Source organism: Erpetoichthys calabaricus, chromosome 10, assembly GCF_900747795.2.
Source record: "Erpetoichthys calabaricus chromosome 10, fErpCal1.3, whole genome shotgun sequence".
Taxonomy (NCBI): Eukaryota; Metazoa; Chordata; class Cladistia; order Polypteriformes; family Polypteridae; genus Erpetoichthys; species Erpetoichthys calabaricus.
The window spans coordinates 69,981,238-69,998,938 of NC_041403.2; the positions used below are offsets into that span (position 1 = coordinate 69,981,238).

Below are 17,701 nucleotides of genomic sequence, written 5' to 3' on the forward strand. Positions count from 1 at the left end.
GCAAAAGCGGAGTGGTGGCTCTGAGGCTAAGAATCTGTGCTGGTATCCAGAAGGTTGCCAGTTCGAATCCCCGTCACTGCCAAAAGAGATCCTACTCTGCTGGGCCCTTGAGCAAGACCCTTAACCTGTAATTGCTCCAGGGGCGCTGTACAATGGCTGACCCTGCGCTCTGACCCCAAGGGGTATGCGAAAACTAACAAATGCCTAATACAAGAAATTGTATAAGGCGAAATAAAGAACAAAAAAAAAAAAGTTCTTCTGTGTCATCATGTTCAGTTTTACCGTCTGCTACAGCTTCAGTTTCGGAATATTCTCTGTCCATTTTCACTGCACAATACCTCCACTGTTGCAGTGTTGCAGTATAAGAAAAATTCATATCATAATAAAAATAAACTGGTATACCTCTCAGCACTAGGTTTTATCTTTAAAGGAGTATCAAAATGAAATGTTTATACTGTAAATGGCATGACAAAGTCTTGCTCTGTTTTAGGCACATCATTTGCGCTGTCTGAATGATTTTGTGGAAGCCCAGGCAACTTATTATGCACAGTGTTATCAGTACCTCTTGGACCTTCAGAAGCAATTGGGAAGGTAAATTTATAAACTTCAAAATTGTTATTTTATTATGTTTTTTAGGTAAAATAGTTTAAACTAGTCCTGTTTTCAGCTTTTTCCCATATAGTCAATGGTACTGTTAAAACTCTGAAATGAAATGACACTTTAGGTTATAAGCATTTTTGTTGTTGCAGTATGGTGCTTTTGACCTACTGTAATATAAAAACAGCCTTTACTTACATAATAGTGATTTCATTAGATCAGTTAAAATGTAATTGTGTTGTTCCTGAATTTTGATGTCAATTTCTTTTAAAGAATTGACAGCTCTTCATTCATTCTTCAGTATTAAGTAAATATTAAGAATGTACTTTGTACAGTTTTCATCTGTATTTATAAATGCATGTTTTATATGGTCTTACTAGTACTATTATATTTTAAATGCTGTGTACTGTCAAGTTTTATCATCAGTAATAATATGCTGTAGTGTTCAGAGTTCATTATTTTAACATAATAGCATTAAATTATCTTTATGCATTTGTATTTCCTTTATTAAAATTTGATTAAAACTGCATAGTAAATGATCATTGGGATTTAATAATTGCTCAGATTAGTTATAAATTACTTTATCAATATGATTATGTGCGTTAGTATGTCCTTTTAAGGTATTATGGGCTTCCATGGTGGATGAATGGATGAAGCAGGCAATACTGAAAGTGAAGATTATTACTTGAACTTAGTCTTAAAGGCGCCATCTTTGGTAGAATAAAAAAATATAGTCACTGTATATGAAAAGTGTTGTAATCTTCAGTCCACAAGCCGCATTTTGTTACCAAAGACTTAGCATTTACTTTTGAATACGTAATTCACTATTAAATTGAATATTTTTTTGGAAAAACAGTGCTGCGTTTTACAGACTTTTGAATGTCTAGATTAGTTCCATATATAGCTCCAGACTAAAGAGATTTTGTTCACTGTAAGTAGTCATAGTAGGCCTGTGGTACAGTTGGTTGCTTTATTTTTTTTTTTCTGAACCATTCCTCAGTTTACTAAGTCTTTTTATTTTTAGTCCTTTAAATGTGGTCTCAGTAGCTTGTGCACAATATTCCTTCGTATCTTTTGAACAATTTTTTAAGATGCTGTTTAACATATTGCCTTGTAATACTATGCTCTCAACATTAAGTCCTAAATCCTTTTTTAGAGTTTGCTTATTTTAATTCCTTGTCTGCCGTCTTAAGTTTATAACCTTTTCCTTGCATTTAGGACATTGTTTGCCAAGTTAAAAAAGTTTCTCAGATTTTTATGTACTTTGTTATCTCATCAATATTTCCTTTGCCAGCAAATCATGGTGGCCGCAAATTTCATCTGCGAACTTGCTATATCCGAATCCATGCTTTTTCCGAAAATCAGAAAACTTATTAGGCAGGTACCAATATCTGAAATACTTCCATGATAACCTTGAAATGTGTGGATCATTCCATTATCTTTACCAATTTGTTTTCTTCTCAACTGTCTTAACATCTGCACTGGATACGAAATATTTTCCTTCCCAAACACTTTTGGGTGTTGATCACAGAAATCGCCTTTAAATTTTCCTTTCACATTCAATTTTATTGTAATCTCCTAATTTTTGTGATTTCCTCTAAGTATTACATATACAGTACAAAAGCTACAACTGGAACACTTGTGGTGATCTAAAAGTAGTGGCAGTGCTACTAGAATTTGCAGCTTGGATATTCCAAGTATTGTTGTTTCATTTGTGAATGGGAAAGCTATGCAAAGTGTCTAAACTTGATAGGAATTTAAATTCAGAACAGAAAAGTTTGGCATTTAAACTACTTGTGAACCCAACAAAGATGTTCTTGTCTCCTCTTCATATGAAGCAATGATTTTTCTATTGGGGATGTAGGAAATCACATGGAAAGGCATTCAGTAATGTTATACATTTTTTGGCAACTACAGAGCACCAAACTACATCCAACTGGTTGTCAACATGCTTCAAACATATAAAACCATGAAGTGTAACATGTTGTTACCTGCTCATCTTGGTGCAGTCACTGACAAAAATAGTGATAGTCTTTAATGGGACATTGTGAATAATGGAAAAACTATCAGGGCAAGTGGGGTCCATCATGCTGTTAGATGTTGCAGCAGGAAGCATCCATGTATATATGAAAATCAGTAGCAAACATTTTTTTTACTCAATTGTACTAATGCAATGTGTCAACATCATTAAGCGAATAAACATGCCAAGTTATGTTCATGTTTCTCCAAATTACCACATGATAAAGTAAATCTGAAATTACATTTGTGTTCCACTTGAAGCTGTATCATAACCACAAGACTGTTTTCTGGAAGCAAAACTTCTGAAATAACATATGTTGTTCAGTGCAAGTTTAAAAACAGGCTCTGTAATTTGCCTGGGGTACCTTTGATATTTTTTACAGATGGATCAATCCTGATATAAGTGTTTTTGAGGTTAAAATTTTTGCCTTTAATTATGAAGTTTTATCAGTTCTGTTTACACTTTTGTGAGCATGGGAGTCACCTTCACAACATTCCATTTATCGGATATTTCTTGCTTCTGAAAAGAGGTTTTTAGAAGTGGGTTGAACTTTAGCCCAAAACAAATGTGCCTAAAAATCCCTCTGTTAAAGTTTAATTTAAAAGTATTTACTTTGTATGTTTTGTGGCTTTCCCCAGTAAGCATTTGTTTAATATTTACCTGTTTCTGTAGTCATTGCCACTATACAATAAAAGATTGTACAGGGGAATGCGGTCTTAGGCCTAGTGTAGCTTTTATGTCTTTTTTGCAGGGCTCTATGGCTTAGAAATATTGCAGTTCATTTGCCAGACTGTCAGACTGTTATGTGTCTGGTCAATATACATCCATCCATTTTCCAACCCGCTGAATCCGAACACAGGGTCACGGGGGTCTGCTGGTGCCAATCCCAGCCAACACAGGGCACAAGGCAGGAACCAATCCCAGGCAGGGCGCCAACCCACCGCAGGACACACACAAACACACCCACACACCAAGCACACATTAGGGCCAATTTAGAATCGCCAATCCACCTAACCTGCATGTCTCGGGACTGTGGGAGGAAACCGGAGCGCCCAGAGGAAACCCATGCAGACACGGGGAGAACATGCAAACTCAACGCAGGGAGGACCCGGGAAGCGAACCCATGTCCCCAGATCTCCCAACTGCGAGGCAGCAGCGCTACCCACTGAGCCATCGTGCCGCCCGGTCAATATACAGTCATGTGAAAAACCCACGCCTCCAAATTATTAGGTTCACTGTTTTCAGCCACTCACATTGTTCACAGCTACCTAAAATCAAGCACATAGCCATTCGATCTCAATTGACAATATAATGGGTCATGCTCAAGAGCCTCAGGGCCTTTAAATGTGGCCTTGTCTTAGGATGTCACATTTGCCACCAGTCAGAAAAAGTTCTGCTCTGTTATTGTGAAGTGGAAGCATTTAGGAACTATAACAGCACAGTCATGAAGTGGTAGATCATGCTATAACTCACAATGCGGGACCATAAAGGTCTAGAATGCATAGTGTGAAAAATTGCCCATCCTGTGTTGCATCTATCATAACAAAGTTCCAAACTGCCTGTAGAAGCAGCATCACCACAAGAACCATATATAGGGAGCATCATGAATTGGGTTTCCATGGCCAAGCAGCTTCACACAAGCCAAAGATCTCTATGCACAATGCCACTCTGGAGCAGTGGAATGGTTCTCTAGAGTGAATCATAATTCACCGTTTGGCAGTCTGAGCGACAAATCTGGATTTGATGAATGCCAGGAGAATACAGTAAGCACTATGCAGTCTGGAAGGTTAACTACATATTAATGTCCATGTTTTTAAATGGAATGGTCAACAAGCTCATATAGGTGTAATGGACAGTTGTCTGCAAACTTTTGGCCATATAGTGTATTCCCAAATGTACCAAAAGATTACTGGTGAGAGTATGTTTTGGGCTAAAGTTCTGACATATGTGGTTCAGGAAAATTATTGTTAAACTGTAAAGACTTCCAGGGCCTCGTGTATAAGCGGTGCATAAGCACAAAACCACTGTGTACGCCCATTTCCATGCTCACATAGAGATTTATAATAACTAAACTTGATGTAAAGCTACACACATATTCATGGCAACCTCTGACCATGTGTATGTATGTTCCAATTTGGTTTTGTAAACGGGTGGCACCCATCCTCAAAGCAGTGGTACTGTTTCTGTGTAGTTTCCTTTTCTTCTTCTTATTTGTATCCATGACGTGGCCTTTATCAAATACACCAAAATTATCATTTACAGAATTAGAATTATCATTTACAAAATTTAAGGACCTTGACTGTAATCAATCTGTAACAATACTGTATAATGGTGCATGGAATGGCCAAACTGTTCCAACTATCATGGCTGTTTTAGCATTTTTAGAAGACATTGCAAATAGAAGAATTAGAAGAGAGTGCGTATTTACAGATCATACTGACTTCTTGTCACCTAATGATGACTGGCTTCTAAGTCGATTTAGATTTCCAAGAGCTACCCTCTTGGAGCTGTGTGCTGTTAGAATATTAGGATGTATACTTGATATCATTTTTATAATGAAATGCATTAAAGTATGTACTGTATATTACATTTTACAAATATATTGTTAAACTTCATTTAAATAATGTATACTTGTAATTAAACGTAGGGGTATGGTGACATGGCAGAAGTGCCTTGAAGTAAGGGGGTCAAGTCCTGGGTGTACCCTTCCTGGAGTTTTTATGTTTTCCTGGTGGGTTTCCTCTGCGTGCTTCGGTTTCCTTCCAATGGTATGCAGGTTAAGGGATTTTGGGATGCTAAATTGATGCTACTAGTGTATGTGTGTGCTTGTATTCACCTTGCGATGAGCAAGGTGATCATAGACACAAACACAGAATTCAATGGATGTTCTTTTGAGCGGGCTTTCTTCATTGCAACTGTATTGTTTTTATCAAACGTACCAAGCCCTAGTTCCTATCCTTCTGTTTTCTTTCCTCACATAGCCAATCACCACACAATAAACATCTTTATGACGGTAACAGAGTGTTCATAAATTTTAAGGAACATTGAAAAATCTTCGTTATACATGTTTAATTTATACCATCCAGGGTCATGCCTGTCCCAGCAAGCATCATCTGTGTTGCAGGAAGAATCCCTGGATGTGGTGTCAGCTCATTGCAAGCTGAATGTGAGCACATACATACACTAGTAGTGCCAATTTAGCATCATCAAATCCCCTAACCTGCATGACTTTGGAAGGAAACCAAAGCACACCGAGAAAATTCACCAGGCAAACATACAAACTCCAGGTAGGATACACCTGGGTTGTGACCCCCTTAATGCGAAGCAGTAGTGCTACCCACATGTTTAATACATGCTTTAATTTCATCATTAAAATGATATCAAGTATACATCTTAGTATTCTAAAATGGTTAGGGAGCTGTAATTTCATGAATGTAATGGATTCTGTGTGGCGATCTCTGCCTGTACATTCAGCAGCGTAAGTGAAAGGCTGTTCTAAGAAGAACTTAATTATTAACGACTGGGTCGGGAAACTCTTAGAATATGAATTATTTAATGTGCTACTTTAGTTACGATGGAGTTTGAGAAACTCTAGTAAGTACATCGATTTTAACATTAAGATAAAGTTTATGATCTAATTTAATGACAAAATAAACAGGTTAAAGTCGATATTTCAAGATTAAACTTGACATTTCGACTTCAGTCTTCACATAGGCCTTTTTTTTCTTTCTTTTTTTCTTCACTGTGTCCCGACTGTGTTCACTTCCTTGTGGTCCTAATATGCTTTCGTATGACACTCGGATGGTGAGGTGCAAATTGCCTTTTCAGGTTGACTTTGATATCTGACCACTCCTTTTTTTTTTTTTTTTTTTTTTTTTTTTTTCTTTATCTGAACACTTCTCATCCCGTTGTGCCTCTCCATCAATTTCATTTTGTTGCTTATACCACTGCTTAAGCCACCATATAGTAACATTTTTCTTTGCCTCCACTTCACTGAGCAAGACCTTCATTTTGCATTTGCTGAAATTTTCTTTTTACATGTGTTTTTTCCATTGTCTTTTAACAAAACACTGAACATAAGGGACTTTTTATATTGATTTGCATATTCAAATAAGTGAAATTCTGGGAGGAGTTGGGGTGGGGCTGTAGGTGTGTGCATGTGTGTTAAAATTCATGTTGATTGGAATTATAAAGGGAAAGTGCATAGAACTTATGCAGTTTTATGCATCTGATTTTTTTTTGTCTGTACATAATGGTTTAGTTTGTATTCTACGCAAGGTGTTATATGTGGTCTTTTATGTACATGGGGAAAAAATGACTTTGATAGCCATACAAGAGGACTTTTTGACCCTAAATAATTGTGGTTAATATTTGTAAGAGTTTTGTTAGACTTTCAGTGGTGCATAAGTCCTCCCCTAGAAAAGCTGCAACTCCCTGACCTGTTTTCCAAGACCACATTGAACTGGGTGTTAAAAAGATTCTGCAGCTATACAAACCTATGGTCAGTTTGGCTACTAAGTTTCATCTGATAACAAGAACTGTTAATTAAAGATGAAATGACATCTCCGCAGACTCCTTTCAGGGAAAAGAGATTATTCATCTTAAACTTTTAAATGTAAGCTGAACACATTGGAAGTGGACTCTTAATAGAATGCAGCTCGTTGCTACAGACTGGAAAATTTCTGGAAGCGAATTCACTTGCTTTGCACCCAGAATGCTGACTCTTTCTCTTGGGAAGCCAAACAAGTTTACCATTATTTCAGGGAAACTGTATTCACTTGATATCTTTGGGGCTGGAAGGTTTGGAATTCCTCTGAATACTTTTTCGACAGTGCCACTAGCTCTTGGATAATCTGTTCTAGTAACTAAGCCTAAATTGGGAAAACTGAGTACAAACCTTAATTCAAAAAGAAAATGTCATCACCTACAAAATCTTGGTAAGAAGAGTCACACTTTTCCATATGAATTTGCAAAACATACAGCAAGAAACCTAACATTCAGAGAGAGCTAAGGAAGACCATGCCATACCATGAAGACTGACAAGGTATGATGTGGCATAGACCACAAGCAAAGTTTAGCTGAACTTGGAGCCACACCATGCAACTCCGCACAGCATTGGACTTAATCCTTAAAGGCTTGTTATTGTAAACCTTTGCCAGTGCTGTGGCTGTACATTAGAGCAATAGTAGACTAATTGTGGCATCACACTAGAATTCCAAAAGAGAATAATAAACGAAAAATCTTATAAAATTAGAAAAAACAGAGAACTAGTAAATGAGTTAAGAACTGCCTCTTCTGTGTTATATATGTTCAGAGAGCACATGAGAATTCCTCAGAAGGATCTAGAGATAGAGACTTGCAGGGGAAAAAAGAAAGTCTGGTCTGTCAAGCTTATAGTCTATCAAAAATGTAACCCAGGAAACACAAAAATTGAAGGAAAGTTTCTGTTGTTTCATTATTTATTGCTAAACTTGGTATTTTTATTAGAATAAATAAAAATATTAGGCATCAATAAAAGTAAGCTCTGTATTGGATATCTTGAACTGAAAGCCATTTTATGGTATTTCTAATTCGCTACATCATCAAAAATATATTTGAAGGTATTTTATAAAAAAATTTAAAAGCTATGTTACCATAAGTGTACAGTTGTTAATCTAAATTAGACTACTTTTTTAATATATAATTTCTTTGAACATAATTAATGCATTACTGTATCTTACTCATTCTCTTGAGCGGATGATCACCACTTCTTAAAATAAATTGAGTAAACAGTTGTGTGCTGCACAGTGTCTGCATCTTCAGATTACCATCATTAATTACAATGTGAGCCAATGTTTAAATGTAGTCTGCTATTACTACAACAGGTTTCTTTTCTTCATTCAGCCATTAATTGAATGAATATGTGGCATCCCTAAATTCTGATTTGTTGCATATTAACAGAGTAACATATCATTGGACATAACCAACAACTAAGTCACAATAGAGGACAGGCACAATTGGAAAATGTTAAGTCAATTACAGCCTTTTTAGGACATGTATTTTCTTAGTCTGTTAATTTTATTACAACTATGTTATTCCCATAGGTTTAACAGCCATTTTTTGAGTGGACCTAACCAAACCATTTTCATTCATTCCTTGCACTCCTGTGCATCCTTTGGGGGGCTGAAACCTGCTTCTTTCATCATCTGACTCCAGCTTCAACAATGTCGTCTTCAGCCTCCCTCTGGTCCTCATCCACTCTATTATGGTGCTCCTCTTCACTACATCCTCATCATCTGCTTTTTCCTTAAAATACCCAAAACATCTTAGTCTGTTTCTTCTTAGTAAAACCCCTATCATATCCACACAGTCTTTCTTTTTCTCTTCCTCTCACTCCTTGACACTCCACACATCCATTGGAGAATCAACATCCATATTCTTTCTAACCATGCATACTTCATGTTCTGCCTTCATTGGCCATGTGTCACTCCCACAGAGCATACTATTTCCCACACAGTTTTCATACACCCAACTCTTTATTACCAGAGATTATCCTTTAAAAGTCAGAATGGGACACAGTTCCTAGAATTTACTCCAATACACCTCTCACCCTCTCTATCACTGCCATTCCTGCATATCTGTCTGTACTCCGTATATTACCTTAACCTGCCCTGTGACACTACACAACTTTTACAGAGATTTTTTTTTTCTTTTTTTGGTTGCAGACTTTATTTGCATAGTCTTGGCAAGTCTTAGGCAGTGGAATCATGCTCGGGTGACCTCTACTTGTGTAGTCTGACATACCAAGCAACTCAGTCCAGCCAGTCTGTGACTTGCCTCTGACAAAATCATGCAAGTTTGATGTTTAAAGTTGAAAACCATTGGGTGCTCAACAGGAAGTACAATGCATATAATGCAGCTTTGAGGAATAAGGAACACAAGTGTTTTTGGATCTCATAAACAGAAGAAAGGCTTGTCTGTCTGATGTCTCATGCTTTATACACTGCAACAGAATGGTAAAAGGTAAAAAGGGCCCAGGTTGGGGCTGACCTCCCTTGACCTAGAGAGCATTTGTACAACAATGGCTTTGTCAGGCAGAACATGATTGGCTGTCAGTAAAAAGGATGAACTCATGAAACATTGGAAATGATAAATTTGTCCTGGAATTGTCAAATTTCTCATGCCCTGCATTTTCTAGTTGTACAATCTAATTTCCAGTAGTAAGATCAACAGGTGCAGTAGTCAAGTCTGACATTCCCTACAGCTAGAAGTTCTCTAATGTGCCACAGCTGCAAGTAACAGAAATTTCCTACTTTCTCCAAAACAATTCTGTTGCTGATGCTTAAATTTACACTTGCTTAAGCAATCTCTAACTGTGGATTACCATCTTCACACTACCACATCTTTTATGTACCCACTTCTGACAGAACTTAGAATTGGATTGAGTTTCTCGCAACGCCTCTTTTGTGCTTCCTGCCCCTTCACCTGCATTAATCATCTGTGTCTCTCCTGTATTTACCTTGAAGCCTTCCACTCCTAAACACCTTTCCATTATCGGTATCTTCTCCTTTAATTCCACTTCCCTTTTTGCCATCAAAACAAAAGCATTGGAACACAAGTGCTCCCTTGGCAATCCTTCACAAACTTCTGTGGCCACCACCTATGTAGCTGTTAAAAAAAGCAACAGACTTTGAACAGACCTCCGTGCAGACCCACCATCATCTTAAAAATTTTACTACTTGATTTTTTGATTTGACCACTGTTCAGTCTTCCTCGTACTTTGACATTGCCACACACCACTACCCATATATATCTAAATTTGTCAATCCTCATCTCAGCATCTCTCATAACTTCTGTCTAATGCCTTCTCCTGATCAACAAATGCATAATGCTTTTTTCTTTACCTTAACCAATGTTTTCTCTGCATTTGCATGACTGCAAAATTCCATCTGTTCCCCTTCCAGTTGTAAAACCAAGCTAAATTGTGCCAACATTCCTCCAATCCTAAATTATTTTCTATAGCACTCTCTCAACCAATTTTATTACATGGTCCAAAAGCTAAGTAACTCCGTATGACCTGCAGTCCCAATGGATCACCTCTCCCATTCCCTGTGTATACTAGAATGAGCACACTTCTTTCCCCAGTCTTCACAAATGCTTCCTGCACACACAATCATGTTGATAGGTCTGTCAACACATTTAATACAGGACCTTCCACTGCCTTCAGCATTTTCAACACCACTCAAGTTGCTCCCACCTCTTTACCTATTTTCAACTTTGTTAGCTTTTTTATGTCCGTCAATCAAACTGGTAACATTTTTAAAAGCTATAAAAATAAAGCTGTATAAGCCAATGGCAAGCACACTACTGGAAGTATAACAATAACAATGTTCATTAAAGGGCGGCACGGTGGCGCAGTGGGGTAGCGCTGCTGCCTCGCAGTTGGGAGATCTGGGGACCTGGGTTCGCTTCCCGGGTCCTCCCTGCGTGGAGTTTGCATGTTCTCCCCGTGTCTGCGTGGGTTTCCTCCGGGCGCTCCGGTTTCCTCCCACATACCAAAGACATGCAGGTTAGGTGGATTGGTGATTCTAAATTGGCCCTAGTGTGTGCTTGGTGTGTGGGTTTGTTTGTGTGTGTCCTGCGGTGGGTTGGCACCCTGACCAGGATTGTTTCTTGCCTTGTGCCCTGTGTTGGCTGGGATTGGCTCCAGCAGACCCCCGTGACCCTGTGTTTGGATTCAGCGGGTTGGAAAATGGATGGATGTTCATTAAATATGTGCATTATATCATTTGTATTATCTCCTAGAATATATATGTGTGCACTACTTCATGTTTCAATTCATTAATCCCTTAAAAATTATTTTATCATGTAATCATCAATGAGAGAGCAGAACATTATATTTAATTCTACACAGTCTATTTTATTATCCTTTTTAGCATCAGTTTAATTAGAGGTGTATGCTCACACCACCTGCAGTGCACCCTTAAAAGAGGGTGACAAAGTTTTGTCTTTTGTGCTTTGGGTTCATTACCCCCAAAAAATGTAATTTAACCTGTTTGAATGTTGGATTATAATATGTTCATGTGAAACATCATAAATGTAATATTTTTTCTTTTCATTTACATTTTTTTTCCAGGAAAACTTCATACTTAAATACTTATTGGTAATATTTACTGCACAGGTATAACTATATTATTATATGTCTCAATATTTATAAAAAGTTACATTTTATTAGAAGTCAGTCAGATTTTCCTCTCTTAGGCCTTGTTTTGGAAAGTATGGATGTGGCACATTTGGTATCTGATTGTTGGTTGATTATTTTCCTTTTTTTTTTTTTAATTTCTCCCAAATTATGTATTCTACAATTTGAAACTCAAGAAATACAGGAAGCATTTGCTCAGTTTCCATAATGGGGATGTTAATGGCCCAATTGAAGTTTATAGTGACAATATAGGTAAAATTATTCAATATAGAAACTGTAATGAATGGTAGGTGAGCCATACCAGCTGGAAACTGATGAATTGTGACAGTATTAACAGGCCATATAATGCCCGTGATGATCAAACACTAGAAGCTCTGCAGTCTTTTTCTTTGAAAGACATGCATGTGGCAGATTGACTGGCAGGACAATGCCCAACCTGTTGCTGCATCCAAACGGTGCCATCTTTTGCCTTTACGTCTGGTGCAGCAACGTTGTTCTTATGTGTGAGTGGGTCGGGGTTAATGGGATAGCAGGCTGCTTGCTGCTTGTGCTGATCGACACATTTACAAAACAAAAGACGCTGATGGAGAAGAGCGAATGAGTTTAAGGTGGGCCAGGATTACAAGTTATTTCGTACGCTTCAGGGATTCAAGTGTTAAAAGGAAGTCTTTCATTATGTTTGCATTATGTATTTATTAGGGGCTGAAAACAATATTACCAGCTTAAAAAGAAACTCTTGTTTTACATGTATATTATATGTCTATGATATCATGCTACTTCTGAGATAATAATTATGAAAAAGGTGAAAATGGTACAAGGAGAAGCATCAAACTCCCACCACTGACAAATACAATATTATCAAAATATATATATTTTATGTATAAAAAAGTCAATTTCCATTCTGAAACAATAAGCAAAAAATAGTTGGAGAATCAAGGTTTTCGCTGTATAGCGTTCAACAGCTGCTAATAGTTGCATTGGTGTATGTGTTGGAAACAGCTTGAAGAAATGCTTAGGAGCCAAGTTAAATAAACCCATTGGTTTCCAAACGCATTGAAATAAAGTAACCTCTTTCACTTTAATAGTACCAACATTACCACCCAACATTTATTTAACAAGTTGTATAGACAATTCATAATGTAAATTAACTAGTAAATCAAGTCAAGTTTTGAAAGTCTCCAACTTTTTACTGTCTACCACACTACTTGTGGATGTGAATGTCATGGCTCAGAAGTCCTTGGCATACTGTGTGAAAGTGGATCGAGCCCTTACAGTAGCAGTTTGAAGAATTACAGTATTAACAGAATCACACGTTCTTTTAAGTACTATTCAATATATAAGCCAGCCTAAAATTTAAAAATATATTTTTTGTTTTGCAGTTTATTTAAAAAATTAAAGAGCGTAACTTATTTGAACAAAGATTTCTTGGTAATGTGTTTTGTCTTATTTGCACTGCGAAAGCAAACTTACTTAAATATTTGAATTATGAACTATGTGATGCATGAATGTTGTACAAAATAGTACAAATAATTGGTACAAGTTTATTAAATAATACAATTTAGTCTTGTACTTTTAACATACTCCTGTAATGCTCCCAAATAAGAGTAGTAACCCTAAATAGTCTGGACTTGAGCTTATGCTTATTGCCTTGTCATCCTTTTTAACACTGTATTGTTTTTTTGTTTGGTGTTCTAGCTTTCCATCCACCTTTTCCTCAAACAACAATCAGACCTCCACAAGTTCGCTTCCCAGCATTTCTGTACCCTCCATTCCAATTTCTACTTCTCTTCCCACTCAAGCAAATTCTGTTGTCACCTCAGGCTTCAGTGAACTGAGAGCTTCAAGTGGCAGCAGAAAGGCTAGGGTGTTATATGACTATGATGCGGCAGACAGCAGTGAACTGTCCCTGCTTGCAGATGAGGTGGGTACATGTGAAATGTGGTTATGGTTTAAAGATAAAATAGGAATTAGTATTATTTTTATCCTGTCATCCAGAGATGAGAACCTGATGATTTTAACTTCCTGTGGTAGAGATTTTATGTAGTAATACGATTATGTACAATATTCAGTATTTAATGAAATACCTTAAACTTTTGTAAAATTTCTTAGAGAAAATGATGTTTGCAATTTGCTAGCATTGGGCATTGATCACTATTATGCAAGTTTTATGAGTTCTATCCCATTTTATGTGCATAGGATGACATTTTATTTGCTTGTATTAATGTCAAGTTTCTCATAAAACCCTCAAAATATCAACATTTGATCTTATTTTAAATTAATTCAAATTTGGCCTGTAAACAAGTAATGTTAAGAAATGTTTTGTTTCAACATTAAAATAATCTTGTTCTTTTATGTTATTCTTTTCTTAGGTTATAACAGTGTACAGTGTTCCTGGAATGGATTCTGATTGGCTGATGGGCCAGAGAGGAAACCAGAAGGGCAGAGTGCCTATTACCTACTTGGAACTGTTAAATTGATCAGGCAAGAAAAAAGGCAGATATCTATTACAGCTGTGATTTCATATTTATAAGCATTTTCTTTCATCTAAACCAAGTTAGATGTCTTCCACATTTATATGATGTTATTGATGCCACAGCACAAGTGCCCGTAATGATGGAAATATCATTATAAATATCAGACTTCTGTGTAATTCTGATTTGCATTTTGTTAAACGTTTTTACAGTCTCTGTGCCAATAAGACTTCATGAATTTATTTTCTTCTAAATTTTTCAACAACTTCAAGCATCAGCTTTTATGTACCCTAGTGCCTAAAATAAATTTTTTTGCCATATCATTCTTGTTTATGTTTTTTAATGATGGCTGCAATTGTAAATAAATCCATTTAATAAAACAGACTTTAGAAAAATGGTGCTTTAAATATGCATTTAAGAGTAAGTATTAAAGTTTATATTCTTGTTTAACACTGTCATTTTTTGTTTCTACTATACATAAAATGTTTTTTTGTTTTTTTTTTGTCATTCAAGAGAATTACTCGTCTTCTTGGTATATATTGTGAGAATAGTTATTGGATCTATGTACTCTGTGTGTGTGTGTGTGTGTGTGTGTGTGTGTGTGTGTGTGTGTGTGTGTGTAGATATATATAAAAGACCTGGGAAAGTTAATGGGTTCATTTTTATAAATAACGTGGCCTGTTTAACGTGTTAAGAACTATTATCGCATCCAGGTCGGGCAATGAGTCGATTTTAGGCAGATCTTTGGTCAGGGCGGTATTTTCATGTACATTTTTTTTAATAGTACAAAATAATATAAAAAATTTAAGTCTGTACATAAAGAATAACATACAACATCCAGTACCGTGTGTGTATATATATATATATGTTTTTGTAACCCAGAAAATTCCAAGGCGCACTACGATTCTGCCAACCACAAAAGCATTCTTTACACTTGCTGAACCGAAAGTGACGTTCTTGGGGCCGGAACCAGAAGTGACATCATCAGGCCTGAATCAGGCAGAATTTCCCGTGTCCGGCCTGCAGAAATTAAAAAGAAAGAAGGTTTAGTGCACCCTGCCACCCCCTGGCCTGGCATGGAATTGTCATCTTTTGGTCCATTTAGCTGCCTCCCATGCACGTGTGTGTGTGTGTGTGTGTGTGTGTGTATGTATATATGTACTGTATATACATACAGTATAGAGTTTAGAAATTAGAAGATATGGCCAGATGACTGGGTCAGAACATTTCCAAAACAGCAAGGCTTGAGGAGAGGTCAAAGTCCTCTGTGGTGAGTACCAATGAACAGTGGTCTGTGTAGTGGAAAAAACTACAAATGTACAACAGGGTATTGGAAGGTCAAGATTTATCGATGCAAGAGGTCAACAAAGGCTATCCTGTCTGGTGAAAACTAACAGGAGGGCTACTGTGGCACAAATAACATTAATTAGGGTTATGAGAGTAATATGTCATAACACACAGTGCATCAGGATCAGTGGAAGAAGGTCGCCTGCTCCAGTGATTTCCCTTTTTCTGTTGCATCACGTAATGAGTGTGTCATTTACCTGGGGAAGAGATGGTAACAGAACGCACCGTGTAAAGAAGACAAACCAGTGGAGGGATTTTGATGCATTTGTCAATATTCTGCTGGGAAACCCTGGACTTTAATTTGATCCATACTACCTACCTAAATATCATTGCACACCACAAGTAGGTATACCTGGATAAAAGTGGTGACTTTGTGCAGTGTTGCAGGGTGCATTATCCTGCTGAAATTGTTTGGTAGCCATCGCCATAGCTCTTCACACGGCCCTGAACCATCTGGAGCACAGTGGGACATATGTGAGGATGCTTTTTGTTGATTACAGCTCAGCATTTAACACAATCATCCCAGACATCCTTGTCAAAAAGTTATGTGATCTCGGCCTATCCTCTCCTATCTACTGCTGGATTAGGGACTTTTTGACTAACCTCAGACTTCTTAGGAAATGCAACTTGTGCTCAAGTCTGCTGGTGTATTTCTATCGTTCGACCATAGAGAGCATCCTGATGTACGGTGTGAATGTGTGGTATGCTGGTTGCTCTTCAGCAGATAGAAAAGCAATACAGAGTGTGATTAACACTGCCCAAAAGATTTTCGGCTGTCCTCTCCCCTCTCTAGAGGAGATTGTCAACTCTAGACTGCTCTCTAGAGCAATTAAGATCACACAAGATCGCTCTCATTCTGGATGCTTACTGTTTGAACTTTTACCTCAAGAAGGCATTACAGATGTCTCAAAACAAGGACCAGTAGATTCAGGAATAGTTTTTTTCCTAAAGCAACAGCAAACCTAAATGCTGCTAAACTTTCTGATTACAAAGTACAGTATATACTGAATCCTAGCACACTATCCATATTATTTATAGTGTTTTTGTTTTATGGTATGTGTGTGTTCCAATAGGATGTATGAGTGGTATAATTAGGTGTGAGGTGTCTTTATGTTAGTATGGGTCTGTGGGTGGCTTTGATGGGTGGGTGTATTTGCATTGTATAATGTGGGAAGTGTGGTTTTATTAAACTTAGGTGTTGTGCAATGAGGCACCATACGGAAGAGGCCTTCCAATTTCGTTGTATGTGAATATAGTGACAATAAAGGCATTCTTATTCTTCTTATTCCACCTCTTTCAGCCTTTTTTCCTAAAATACATGATTATACGACATATTGATGTATTTTGTATAATGTGAAACAAATCTTATTATGATCATCACCCTGTCTTTATTACCAAATCCAAGAGAGATCTAAAAGTATTTAATATGCGTGTCAGTCAGAGAATTTCTTATGTGAATGTCAGCATTGATGCCAAACCTGGGAAACGAGCCAAGCGCCATGTCTCCATTTCCCAGCACTCGCATTTTGTCAAAATACTGTAAGGGATATTTAAACGGGCTAAAATATGCACGTAATCCCATACAGGGAGTAATGGTGTAATACCAAATATTCACAGCTTTTTATATATTGTCCTTTTGTAGATGAAACAATCACAAGTGCCCCTTCTAATCTTATATCACAGCTCCAGCTTATTCAAAACTCAGCTGCAAGAGTCCTTACTCGAACCAGCAGCAGCGAGCACATCACACCCATCCTGCTCTGTCTTCACTGGCTCCCTGTGTCTTACAGAATCGAATATAAAATCCTACTAATAACCTACAAAGCCTTAAATAACCTTGCGCCAAAGTACATCAGTGACCTTCTCCATCATTATGTGCCTGCCCGCCCACTAAGGTCCTCCGATTCTGGCAATCTTGTTGTGCCCCTCACTGATCTACACTCCATGGGTGACAGGGCCTTCAGCTGTATAGCGCCCAGACTCTGGAATGACCTACCGAAATTAATTGGATCAGCTGACTCCATGAATTCTTTTAAAAAAAAAACAACTCAAAACTCATCTGTTCAGGAAGGCTTATAGCTCTAC

At 37.3% G+C, this 17,701-nt stretch overlaps 1 protein-coding gene across 4 annotated transcripts in view; it reads left to right on the top strand.

Annotated features, from left to right (window-relative positions):
• LOC114659134 (endophilin-B1) overlaps positions 1-14,589 on the top strand; it is a 58,364-nt gene extending 43,775 nt beyond the window's left edge. For all 4 annotated transcript variants that reach the window (XM_028811397.2, XM_051933072.1, XM_051933071.1 and 1 more), the window contains 3 exons: positions 491-591; positions 13,494-13,719; positions 14,168-14,589. In XM_028811397.2, the coding sequence (XP_028667230.1) occupies positions 491-591; positions 13,494-13,719; positions 14,168-14,275 (435 nt within the window). In that variant the 3' untranslated portion in view covers positions 14,276-14,589. The remainder of the gene's footprint in view (positions 1-490; positions 592-13,493; positions 13,720-14,167) is intronic.
• The last annotated feature ends 3,112 nt before the right edge of the window (positions 14,590-17,701 follow it).